Here is a 14,381-nt window from a genome sequence, read left to right as displayed (position 1 = left end):
ACAATGAGCCTGTTTATGCTTGTATTTTGCATTCCATTCAGAAGTCAGAAATGCATTTTGTGTTTAGTTGTACAATGCCAGGTAGCAAATATTTGTTGCGTGATAACCTACATCTGAAACATAATCGTGTAAAGTTGAGCAGCATGGTGCATATTTGTCTTGTGATAGCCTAATTATGGATACGGAAAAAGTAGTGAAATTCCTTACTAATGAAGACAAAATTAAAGTTTGTCAGCAAGTCGACTGGCATCTACATCTTTAAGTGCGCAGAGTTGGCGGAATGTTGAAACTCGCACCTTCGAATGTTCGAGTCGATTTTGGTCGGTCAAAGTTTAGTTAGATTCAAAATGGTGGCCAAAGTCATTCTGTAGCAGTCACACATGGCCTTGTATAACCTCCAATTCACTGTCTAAGTGTGTGACCAGAAAAATAATGTGTAATACTAATAACCCACTGGTCCGAAATAAAAGGCTTTCTCTAACATTTGTTTTAGAAAGTGTGATCTGCAATAATACTTCAATATTTTTATGGGCCCCATTCAAATGTTTTCATATTTGTTGTTTGATGTTTTTAATACTTTTCAGCGCAGTGTTGTTATGTTATAAGCCCCAGCGGAATAAGTTCTCGTATTTGTTCTATCATGTTTTTCCACCTCTTTTAATACTCTCTTCTTATAGAGTTTCACTGTACCCGTGGATATACGACGTAAAATCCCCATATGTTGGAAAAACCATATCTAATGTTTCCATATCCCTGTTCGATAGTTTTTATTCGTGTATTCAGTAGCACGTTTTCTCGTTGAACACGTTCATTTTCCTTGTCCCCTGCAGAAACGTCTTAACGAGGTTTCACTGTATTTCATTAAAAATCTGAAATTAGTGAAAAATGGCCAGTCCACAGGGTTATAATATATTAAACTGAGCAAGACCTCAATGTGTTAATGAGTTAGGTTCAAAATCCTTTCTGTGCGTTCATATTAGATTTTCAGAATGACAAATTATAAACATCTGAACATTACTGGAGGACAGTCAGCAACTCTTTGGTCCGGATATCCTCTCATAAGTAGATAAGCCATGCTTACCAGTTAATAAAATTACATATGCTTACAAATCTAAACAGACAAAAACATACAACAAAAAACACTATGCACATTGCTCTATATTATTTTGGGGGTGAATATATCACTAAAATACAAAAGCCTTGTTTAACTTCTTTTTTTTCTGTTTGTAATTTTAATTTTCAGTGCTTATTCAGCTTCAGGCAACATCTCAGAGCTGTTTATGATGCTCTCTTTGAAATATCCTCTCTCTTCATCAACTTCCGTTTGGCTAAATTTACAGTCTTTCACACAGACAAATACAGTCGAAACTGGTTAAGACGTCCCTCTCTAACGTGCTTCCCTGGTTATTACATCATTGGCTTACAGCTGCAGGGAGCGTCAGTCTTGAGCCAGTCTTTGATGTGGGTGTGTGTTTGTTTGGATCATGCAACAGTAGCTCGTGTGACATGTTGGTGCTTAATTTTTCATTCGTAAGTGAATTGTGTAACAACATACATAAATTAGGTCTACTGTACATACGTATACAGCTGACGTGTTGGAGCTTAATTTTATGTTCGTAAGTGAATTGTGTAATAATGTATATAAATTAGGCCTACTGTACTCACACATTGTGGTTTGCAAGACATTCACTTACGGAGAAGAAGAAAGCTATACAGTTTACAAATGATGAAAAATTAGTTTATTGAGAAAGCAGATGCTAATTCACGCATGAAACATGTGCAAACCGTCCAGATGTTGGACATTCCTACGATAACTTAAAACAGAATTGTAAGCAACGTTTCGAGTCTCTAAGAATGTTTTTCCTTAATGTTTTACTATGCTGGTGTTTTTAAAATGTATTATTTCTTTATTTATTTCATTAATTATAATTGTAAACACTTTTTCCTTTGTTTTTATCATAATTATTTGTATGTTCAAACCTAATCTTAAATTTAGCAGTGTAATTACTTTTTAATTTTTTATCACGTTCCCTCTTTATGACATTTTTCTTTCGGTCCCCACAAAAACGTCCTAACCAGTTTTGGCTGTACCTGGCCAGCGAGGACTCGAGTGGCGGCCAGCCTTAACAAGTAGCATAACTCAAAGTACTGGCTTTGTAATGGCGCAAGTGTTTACAATATTGTGAAGTGTGCATGAGAAACGAAGTGCCGTAAAGAGATACGAACAAGAAAAGGAACATGTAACAGGAAAAACATAATGGCAGGTCAGTGTAGGAAGAGGGAGCAACAGAAAGACAACACAAAAAGACAAGGACCTATGTTTGTCCTTGTGTAATTTATTGAATATACCAGTAATAGATTTAGTGGACATGGAGATAAGTGATTTTAGCATATGATGTTATAATGTATTGAGTAATAAATATGTTACAGAACTGTCAGTGACTGCAAAAGGATCTCAATAATGTTGTGAGATAGACAGCAGACAACAGTATGACTGTCTTTTTTGCTAGTTGCTTAACGTCGCACCAACACAGATAGGTCTTATGGTGACGATGGGACAGAGAAGGGCTAGGAGTGGGAAGGAAGCGGCCGTGGCCTTAATTAAGGTACAGCCTGGTGTGAAAATGGGAAACCACGGAAAACCATTTTCAGGGCTGCCGACAGTGGGGTTCGAACCTACTATCTCCTGAATACTGGATACTGGCCGCACTTAAGCGACTGCAGCTATCGAGCTCGGTAGTATGACTGTCAACGGGGTAAAAAGTCAGGTTGTGAATTTTCGCCAAGAGGAGAAGTCCTCTCAATTTAATTACTTTGTTGATGGCTTGCAGTAAGGATGTAACAGAGAGGGCATATAAGCCTCTGGTAGGACTCCAATTAGAGTATGGTTTCAGTTTAAGGGACCCTCACCAGGATTTCTCGATTTGAGAATTAGAAAAAATCTAAAGAAAACTAGTATGATTTCTCTGAGTGATTTCTGACTAAAGGATAGTGTTTTGAAAATGTTGCAAACTTCGGGCTTAGAAGATGTGGAAGCAAGGAGGTCGGGAGTTTTTTCTTTTCATACTGGTAAATCTACCAACACGAGGTTGGATATTTGAGTACCTTCAAATACCATTAAACTAAGCCAGGATCAAACCGACTGCCAACTTGGTCTGAGCCACTCGGCTCTGCTAAAGCAGTGTTTCTTGCTGCTGCAGGGAAATGCAAAAAACAAATGTCTGCCCTACCTGCCGTAAAACTTGTACAACTATGCCAACCATGCCAGATAGCAGTTCTGGAGCCACATTAATGTTAACCAAACATTGGAACTAAACGTTTCTGCTTGTTTCTGTTCTTCTCCTTTTATGTGACAACTGTCTGAGAAGAAGAGCGGAAAGAATCTCTCTGCCAACCACCTTCAGTAAGCAGAAAGAAGAAGAAGAAGAAGAAGAAGAAGGTTTAATGGCACACTGACCACACCAACTTCAATACTACACACCAAGTACATGATGTACAAATGCTCAACAGAGAGCTAAACAACATAACTGGGGTCAAAGTACAGACCTTGCCCTGTCACTAGTCCTGACCACAGGAGGTACCTCAACATGTATAGCAGAATACTGTGTCACAGAAGCTTAGTGTTTGCTACACTTACAATTGAGGAACAAATTCATTGCATTCTTGTGCACATGTTCTGAGTTTTGGTAATCATCTAAATAATGACCAGTTTTTATAATAAATAAATGTGCTTTGTGTTGTCATTTTATTGGAATTTTTTTTTGCCAAAACAACTGTATACATGAGGTTGCTGGGTGATGGTTTAGACAGTTTGATCCAAATCATTTTCCAAGAGGCTTCGATCTCCCTCACAGGACTTGGCCATCGCTGAACGAAATGTGGCCAGTGAGTGTATGCAGTATTTTCTCCACAAGTGAGGCTCCCCAAGCTCACCCAACTGTGAATGTGGAGTGTCCTGCCACATTGTGCAGCATATCCTCTCTGAATGACTGCTGCACTCATACCAGAGATCACAAACAGATCTTCTGAAGATCCTGTCATCCTTAATGCAGTGGTTGAATGGATTCAGTGTGCAGCTCTGAAGTTGTGATTTCTTTTGACATAGTACTGACACTATCCACCATATACCAGGTTGTCACAATAAATGAAACTTCCCCTACTTAGCAGTCTCTGTGTTAAAAACGAGCGAGCACATGAACAGGAAACGTAATGTGAACATTGCCAGGGCATGCAATTTGAATTTAACACTTTGAATGTGTTGCCATACCTTACAATATGCCTGGTTTCTGTGGTTCTAGCATCCATTTCACTACAAAGTGTGCTCAAAATGATGCTGATCTTTGTCCAGGACAGTCTGAAAGTGCAGGACAGCTTGCTGCATGAAGCATCTTAATGGGTACAACTGGCTGTCCTTTAGATCGGAAGGTGCAAACATCCCCCTGATAAACCCAATCTTTCAGGTACTGGTGAGTCATACAAATCTTGTATTCTATTTTTCAATTACCATACTAATGGTATCAGAAATGAAAAAAGTTCAGGTAAAAGAAAATCAGTGTCCTCATATGCCTCATATGCATGCAACCCCGTTAAAGGATTAGACTTTTCTCATCATGACAGAACCGGAGCAACAAGTGCTACCTTGCTGGCATGTGGAGGACCAGGGGCCTATTCCACAAAAGTATGGTCTTGTACATTACAAGTTACTAGTGTGGGTTCTTGTAATGTATGGAGTTGTACATTTCTGTTCCACAAAAGATTAATAGTCTCTTGTATATTACCAGTGAATTGTTACAAGTTTTACAAGTGACGACATATCAATAAACATACTACGTCATAGCATGAATCAGCTGTTTATCTTCGTATTCCATTCGTTGAATTAGGTTATGCTTGCCTCATTTATCGTAATATCGTATTTTACTGTAACTTATGCAGCAAAGATTGAAAGAACTAATATTCCTGTGAATTTTTTAATGCTACGATGTTATTTTTCAGTTTATTTCTTTGATGATAGGAAATTACTCCGTTATTATCACCCATTCTGTTCTTCCGCGATCCTCGCGTATGTTCTACGAGAGTCTAACATACCTACCTTGGCCTGTCATTAGGAATCAGATGCCGCTAATAACGATATTCGGCCGCCAAACTTAATTGGTACGAAATTGCAAACTCTGCATGAATTGTTAAAATGTCAAGAGAAACAAAGTTATTCATTTTGAAGGAAATAGAAGGTAGGAAAGATATTCGTTTCGGTGGATTCAGCGAGAGTCTGAAAAAACAAGACAAAATAAATGGTTGGATGGAAATATTTGACTTGGGAAAAGCTCATGGAGCTTTTGAGGGGAAAAGTTGGACGTATGTAAGAGATATTCTGCTCATTAATGATTCCAGGAATGTCCTTCTTGGAATGTTTTTTTCAGTATTTTCAGGCCAACAAACAATTTGAGGACATTTTATATCATTTATTGCAGCTACCACAGACCAAAGATTTTGCCATCCCAAGCATATCTGCAGTACCATGGTACTGACCACCATTTCCTAGCCAATGTAATGTTGTTGGTAAATGTTGTTTAGCAGAGAGAGATTTATTTCTGTTCGTAGGATATTTTAAGCTATGGCCAATATCTATCAAAAGTTCTTCCACTATATTGTGCTTAACCTAAAACGTTCATTGTATTCAAATACAGTGTTAAACTGGAAGTTTATTCTTTCCCTGTACAGACGATAGTTTTCATTTTCATCACCATCACTATCACTACTGCTAGACCACATATTTATCAAAATGTATCCAAAATAAGCGTATTTAAATAGCACTAGTACATTTAGATATTATTGTCCTTTCACTGGTAGAGAATTCTTCTCAATTCGCTAGTAAGTTACAAGTACTAGTACTTTTGTGGAACACGCCTATAAAAATTCACTAGTAATTTGTAAGTATGGAGTAGTAAAGTACAACTGTAGAAAATTCTTTTGTGGAACAGAAACTCTGGTATTTGTACAAGTTACTAGAGAATTTACTTGTAATGTACAAGACCATACTTTTGTGGAACAGGCCCCAGGGCTGAAGCACTCCAGCTCTCTCTTCTGCTCCTTCTGGCTCTGCTGTGGCTGCGTGGTTATACTGAAATGAGTGGGGACAACAAACGTTCTGATCTAAAGAGAAACCAGGCATACCCATGGAGATACTTTGTGCAGCCATGCAGCAAGCTGTCGTACACTTTCAGACTGTCCTGGACACAGACCGGCACCAGTTTCAGCACCACCCTATGGTAATGTATATGGAAGTTTTATTGAAACTGTCATTATCCTTAACTGTTTATAATAATCTTACCACTGGTAAATGATTACAAAGTATGAATTATGTGAGGCTACAACACCAAATCTGCAAGGCTAATGATCAGGAAGTCTTCAAGCAAAACCTCTTGCAATAAACTATGTAATATTCATATTTGCACTATGTCATCATTTGAGGTAAGAACTACATCAATGTAAAGGAAGGGAAGATGGAAAACTCATTTGCATAAGGTAAGATTTGAATGACGTTATATCCCAATAAATAAAAGTCCAAAATATAGAAACACTCTTCTGCCGTTCAATATCACTTCAGAAGGTTCAAATGCTTTGAACAAGGAAATACTGAAATATATGGCTTCAAAACATCCCATACAAACAATGCATTACTTCAGCTGCAGATCATACTCTTCCACCATACAAAATTTTGAACACTCAAGCAGCTACTTGTAATCTGTCAAAGAAAATAATACATCATACAACATCCATGCAGACATCACACATATAACTTAGGTCCCTGTATATCAAAATGAAAAGGAAGCACAAAAGGAACAGACTAACCAAACACTACTTTGCAATTTGACAACCTAAGTGAAGCCAATATTATGATATGAGAGGCAGGAGGTCGCCTAATGATTCCAGGTAATAGTCTGGAACACATCCACGGATATCCTTATTATCGGACTTCTTCCACTCGTTCACATCCTCAAGTGAGGAGACACCAGTCAATACCAAGAGAGTCTGGAAACCACAGCGAGTCCCAAGCAGGATGTCTGTATTACCCCTGTAACACAAACATAGCCATGTGATACTGTAGTGTCATTTTATATATGTTGCCCAAAGTTTAAAGATACAATTTCGTATGACTTGTATAATATGATTTTTGTATAATTCACTCATACATTCCTGTTAACAATTATTAAGAGTGATTGTTGCTGTTTGAGTCATCAGTCCATAGACTGGTTTGATGCAGCTCTCACTGCCACCCTATCTTGTGTTAACCTTTTCATTTCTACGTAACTATTGCATCCTACATCTGCTCTAATCTGCTTGTCATATTCATATCTTGGTCTACCCCTACCGTTCTTAGCACCTACACTTCCTTCAAAAACCAACTGAACAAGTCCTGGATGTCTTAAGATGTGTCCTATCATTCTATCTCTTCTTCTCGTCAAATTTAGCCAATTTTAACAAATATTTGTTTAATGTCAACCTAGTCAATACTTACAATTACCACTATTGTGGTTAAATGATTATAAATAATTGAAAAATCGTGAACATGTTTCGCCCTTCTTAACGGGCATCATCAGCACTATGAACAACTACATTTAAGACTGTCTTACAATAATCAATCATATAAGATTGGAATAAAATGTGACATTAAAAGTTGTTTTTGATACCAATATTAAAAAGTTATAAGTAAATCTTATAAACACAAGTTAAAACAATTGTAGGTCAATCTCATAATCTAGTCTAAAAAATATATATGTTAATGTTGGTAGGAAGATTGTCAAACGGCATTCGTCTGAAATTGAAATGGATCCATTTTCTTTAACATTTGGTGAAGGTCCATATTAAGCTGTATTCATCAGCAAGTAGAAATTCGAAGAATAAAATATATACAAAACAAGGGCTCTAATTAATCATGTAGTAGAAGATTAGGTCAGGGATGATCATGGTAATTCTTCTTGAGTTGAATTGGTTATGTAACCAGTCGAATAAGAATACGTTGAATTAAAAATACACGTCGTAAGTATTGACTAGGTTGACATTAAACAAATATTTTTTAAAATTATATGTAATATAATTTAAAATTATATGTAATACGATTTTTCAATTATTTATAATCATTTAACCACAATAGTGGTAATTGTAAGTATTGACTAGGTTGACATTAAACAAATATTTTTAAAAAATTATATGTAATCACTGTCGTCAATACGGACCAAATATGAGATTAATGACTTGTAAATTTAGCCAAATCGATCTCCTATCACCAATTCGATTCTCTCTTCATTCGTGATTTGATCTATCCATCTCACCTTCAGTATTCTTCTGTAACACCACATTTCAAAAGCTTCTATTCTATTTCTTTCTGAGCTAGTTATCGTCCATGTTTCACATCCATACAATGTCATGTTCCACACAAAAGTCTTCAAAAACATCTTTCTAATTCCTATATCAATGTTTGAAGTGAGCAAATTTCTTTTCTTAAGAAAGCTCTTCCTTGCTTGTGCTAGTCTGCATCTTATGTCCTCCTTACTTCTGCCATTGTTAGTTATTTTACTACCCAAGTAACAATATTCATCCACTTCCTTTAAGACTTCATTTCCTAATCTAATATTTCCTGCATCACCTGCCTTCGTTCAACTGCACTCCATTACTTTTGTTTTGGACTTATTTATTTTCATCTTGTACTTCTTACCCAGGACTTCGTCCATACCATTCAGCAGCTTCTCGAGGTCCTCTGCAGTCTCAGATAAAATAACAATATCATCGGCAAATCTCAAGGTTTTGATTTCCTCTCCTTGGATTGTGATTCCCTTTCCAAATTCCTCTTTGATTTCCTTTACTGCCTGTTCTATGTAAACACTGAAAAGGAGGGGGGGAGGGCAAAAAAACTGCAGCCTTGACTCCCTCCTTTCTGGATTGCGGCTTCTTTTTCGAAGCCCTCGATTCTTATCACTGCAAACTGATTTTTATACAGATTGTAGATAATTCTCCGTTCTCGGCATCTGATACAAATCACCTTCAGAATCTTAAATAGCTTGGTCCAGTCAACATTATCGAATGCCTTTTCTCGATCTACGAATGCCATGTATGTGGGCTAGTCCTTCTTGATTCGATCCTCTAAGAACTTTTATTATAATTTGGATCCACCTTATTCAATACATAAAAACTGTTGTTTAGATGAAATTACAACAAATATTTCAATCAGAACTAGTTTCGACGCCCTTTTTGCGTCATTAGCTGATATGGGTTCTTGGAAAAATTGGCAATCACATAAGTTTATCTACGTCAAATTGAACACAATTTAAAACCATATTAACAACCTAAAACTGTGTTGCAGTTATACTGTCTCAAAGTCCATATTTTCCACAAGTCCAAGACTTGCGAAAACATATGTAAACCGGTTTGCTCACTAATAAAATAACGTGGATTTAAAAGAACAACAACTTAAAAATAAAATAGTCTTGAAGAAACATTAGCTTAATTTAACACACTTCTTAAAACGTGACGTAGAATCGTATTAAAATACTTCAATAAAATCTTCAGAGTTGCTTTAATGGAGCAATCCTAGTGAGGTGGAATTGAGGAATCAGTCCTTTAAGAAGGTTAACAAGTACAACGTTCCCAGTTCAATGCGGACCTGAAATAATAGGAATGTAATAAACTATCACTTAACTGAAGAAGCAATATATAAAATTACGTCTTATAACGTAAACGTTTTTACGCGACTCACCTCAAAAGATCGCTGTCCATGCGAAGCACAATGAAGCCTAGCAAGCAGTGTTGTGTTAGCAATCGAGTGTCCAAGGTTGGTCGGGACCGAAGGAGGGAAATTGGGGAAAATGGGAGGAGCAACTGAGGAGCGGCAACTTGTTTCTGCAGAAATACATGCATAACACCACCATGGCACAGCGGGACGCACTCAAACTGTCGACAGAGGACGGTGCATCAGTAACTTCCCTCCCAACCACCACAGCACAGCGCCACGATCCTTGAGTCCAGTTAGTGGGGTAGGCCGTGGATAGTACGGAGATGACTTCCATGTTCCTTCAGATAATTTCTTTGCTCACTGTCGGAGGCAAAACTTCACATGCCCTGATGAAGGCCAATGCAATTTGGCTGAAAGCTTGGCTTTATTATTAATAAATACTAGCTGATGTACCCGTGCTTCGCTACGGAATTCTACGTTGTATACAGAATTCTAGGTTAGATAGTGTACAACTTGTGAACAAGATTGTCTTAAATTGTATAGCTCTTAACGTTACCCTAGAAACGCGACGGGAGGTCACCAAACATCTTTTCTCGTATGAAGACTGAGGGAATTTTCACTGTAATGGTACACCCAATTTCATACCAAGAGTCACAATCAGGTTGGGATGTTTTCATTATAATGCCGTTTTACATCCTCAGAAAGACTGTCTTAGTGGTTTTCCCAATTGAAATGAACATACAATGACGTCAATAGCAATTACGAAATACTCGTTCAAATGAAACACCACACATTTTCTCACTTTTAACGAACAGGACTACGCTGCCTATCTAACAGTCTAAAGTTCCAGACCTGGAATGACCAAACCGCAGACAGCCGTGATCCGTGAACACTCTTCGGCGTTCTTCGGCGGGGGGAGGGGCAAATTGTGGAGACTCAAAGGGCAAAAACTATGCCCTATTACTATTCTGTTTGCTAGGAGTACCCGATGAGTCGAAAAATATCAATTCACTACACTGGCGGCGGAAAAATCTATCTGACTTGAAGGCAATTTTTTCCGCCAAGCCAGAAGAGAAACCTCCTTTTCACTGCTAATTTGGAATAAATTGAATGTAGAATTTAATAAAAGTGAAGAGAATGAAGCTTTTCTTAAGAAACGGCTCTTTTCAAAGTTGAATTTTGAGTTATTTAGTGAATATTATGGTGCTATAATTTGGAAAAGGCCTAAATTGTTTTTCTAGACCAGCCATACTACTACTACTACTACTACTACTACTACTACTACTACCACCACCACCACCACCACTAAGTGAGGCTCTGCCTTAAGTATACACGCTGCTCATTCAAAACAGCGCGTCAGAGTAGGGATCGAATAGCTGGAATACTATTATGATCCAGTGTGTCACTTACCAGCTGTATCAGAAAATGTATGAACCAGAGGAATGGCATGCTAAAGAAGAAAGTTATCTAACTCCCTGGCTATTTCCCGCCAATATTCAGTCAGGCTGTTATACTCGGTACGCAGCAGTAATCCCATCTATCGGAGTTGAGCGGCAGCATAAGAGACAAAGAACATCACAATAAACAATGGTCAATGTAATGTTATTGTTGATCAATGTTATGCGCTTTAGATATTAAAGGCTTTCACATTTAGTTTCCTTCCGACTCTGAAATACCACTCCTACCATAGTCGATACGGTAAAACTGAATAAAAGATAAATGATCGGAAATTGTATTCTCTATAACTTTTTTATATAGTACTTTTCGATAGGACCAATAACACTGGTATTTAAAAATTACATTTTAGACACCTTCCCCTAAACTACAATTTCATCCAGGATGAATAAAAGTGTTGATAGCTTAGACTGTAGTTTCTTATTCCCTGACTATAGATACCGATTTTCATTAAATTCTGTTAACCCATTTTCTCGTGGCTCGGCGTTGATATGGACTTAGCAACAAAAATACAAATTCATGAATACCGGTATCTGTGTTATCATAGCCGGTACGGTAAAAATGTATGACATAAATGATCGGAGATTTAATTCTGTATAACGTTGGTTATGTAATATTTATCGATACGACAACTAATAATATAAATATTTGAGAATTACATTTAGGCCTTCCCCTAAACTACCATTTCACTCAGCATAAATAAAATTACTTATAGCTTAAATTGTAGTGGCTCATTCTCTGACTTTTCATACCAATTTTCAATGAAATAGGACCACTAATAACATAAATATTTAAAAATTAATTTTTTTTTGGCTAGTTGTTTTACGTCGCACCGACACAGATAGGTCTTACGGCGACAATGGGACAGGAAAGGGCTAGAAGTGGGAAGGAAGCGGCCGTGGCCTTAATTAAGGTACAGCCCCAGCATTTGCCTGGTGTGAAAATGGGAAACCATGCAAAACCATTTTCAGGGCTGCCGACAGTGGGGTTCGAACCTACTATCTCCCGCATACTGGATACTGGCCGCACTTAAGCGACTGCAGCTATCGAGCTCGGTAAATTAAATTTTAGGCCTTCCCCTAAACTACCATTTCACTCAAGCGTGAATAAAATTATTCATAGGCTAAATTGTAGTGACGTATTCCTCGACTTTGCATACCAATTTTTATGAAGATAGGACTACTAAAAACATAAATATTTGAAAATTAAATTTTAGGCCTTCCCCTAAACTACCATTTCTATCAACGTGAATAAAATTATTTATGGCCTAGATTGTAGCGACTTATTTCCCGACTTTGCATATCGATTTTCATTACATTCTCTTTAGCCGTTTTCTAGTGATGCGTGTACATACATACATACATACATACATACATACATACATACATACATACATACAGACAGACAGACAGAAATTACGGATAAGTAAAAAGTGCATTTCCTGGTTACTGTGGACATGACCGATACAGAAATACCATTATTTCCAAATTCTGAGCAATGTACAGACAAAACTCTTATTTTATATATATAGATATATATATTGGCTTTAATCCAGTTAATTTATTTCTTTATGTTAATACAATGAGCCACGAAAACTTATGTTCATTAACAGTTTTAGGTTGTTAATATGGTTTTAAATTGTGCTCAATTTGACGTAGATAAACTTACGCGATTGCCAATTTTTCCAAGAACCTATATCAGCTGATGATGACACAAAAAGGGCGTCGAAACTAGTTCTGATTGAATTATATGTTGTAATTTCATCTAAACAACAGCTTTTATGTATTGAATAAGGTGGATCCAAATTATAATAAAAGTTGTAATCTTGGTTCAATACAAACAATGAAATTTATTAATTTAACCCCTAAGATCAGACGTAAAGTCAGGATTGCTTAACGTGTTCCTACATTTCTTCTGAAGCCAAATTGATCTTCTCCCAACTCAGCTTCAACTTGTTTTTCCATTCTTCTGTAAATAATACATGTTAAAATTTTCCAAGCATGAGATACTAAACTAATGGTGCGGTAGTTTTCACACCTGTCAGCACCGGCTTTCTTGGGAATGGGTATAACAACATTCTGCTGAAAATCAGATGGGACTTATCCTGTCTCGTACATCTTACACACTAAATGGAATACTCTTGCCATGCTGGTTTCTCCTAAGGCAGTCAGTAATTCAGAGGGAATGTCATCAATTCCAGGTGCCTTGTTCCTATTTAGGTCACTCACAGCTCTGTCAAACTCTGACCTCAAAATTGGGTCTCCCATTTCATCAGCATCAACAGCCTCTTCTTGTTCCAGAACCAAATTATCTACATCTTTACCTTGATACAACTGTTGGATATGCTCCTGCCATCTTTCTGCTTTGTCTTCTTTCCCTAGAAGTGGCTTTCCATCTGAGCTCAATATTCACACACATAGATTTCCTTTCTCCAAAGGTTTCTTTGACTTTTCCAGTATGCAGCATCTACCTTTCCTAGGACCATACAATCTTCGACATCCTTGCACTTCTCCTTCAGCCATTCTTCCTTAGCTACCTTGCCCTTTCTCTCCACTTGATTCTTTAATCACCTGTATTCTTTTCTGCCCTCTTCATTTCTAGCATTCTTGTATTTTCGTCGTTCATCAATCAGGTCTAGTATCTCCTGAGTTATCTACTGATTCTTAGTTGATCTTTTCTTCCTTCCTAACATTTCTTCAGCAGCCCTACTGACTTCATTTTTCTTGACTCTCCACTCCTCCTCTATAGTGTTTCCTTCAGCCTTTTCATTTAGTCCTTTTGCAACATGTTCCTTGAAACAATCCATCACACTCTTTTCTTTCAACTTGTCTAGATCCCATCTTTTTGCATTCTTTCCTTTCTTCAATTTCTTCAACTTCAGATGGCATTTCATGACCAACAAGTTGTGGTCAGAGTCCACGTCTGCTCCTGGGAAAGTTTTGCAATCCAACACCTGGTTTCTGAATCTCTGCCGAATCATAATGAAGTTTATTTGATACCTTCCCGTGTCTCCAGGTCTCAACCATGTATACAGCTGTCGTTTGTGTTTGAACCAAGTATTGGCAAGGACTAAAATATGATCGGTGCAGAATTCAACCAGCCGACTTCCTCTTTCATTCCTTTGTCCCAATCCAAATTCTCCTACTGTATTACCTTCTCTTCCTTGGCCTACCACTGCATTCCAGTCTCCCATCACAAT

At 37.4% G+C, this 14,381-nt stretch overlaps 1 protein-coding gene across 1 annotated transcript in view; it reads right to left on the bottom strand.

Annotated features, from left to right (window-relative positions):
* Positions 1–6,058: 6,058 nt before the first annotated feature.
* Positions 6,059–14,381, bottom strand: part of LOC136872182 (glycerol-3-phosphate phosphatase) — a 76,689-nt gene continuing 68,366 nt past the window's right edge. Inside the window, exon 6 of the mRNA XM_067146021.2 lies at positions 6,059–7,072. Coding sequence (XP_067002122.2) covers positions 6,892–7,072 — 181 coding nt within the window. The 3' untranslated portion in view covers positions 6,059–6,891. The remainder of the gene's footprint in view (positions 7,073–14,381) is intronic.

This window comes from Anabrus simplex, chromosome 1, assembly GCF_040414725.1.
Source record: "Anabrus simplex isolate iqAnaSimp1 chromosome 1, ASM4041472v1, whole genome shotgun sequence".
Classification (NCBI taxonomy): domain Eukaryota; kingdom Metazoa; phylum Arthropoda; class Insecta; order Orthoptera; family Tettigoniidae; genus Anabrus; species Anabrus simplex.
Note: the sequence above shows the minus strand (reverse complement) of the source record. Positions and strands in the feature narration are given on the sequence as shown.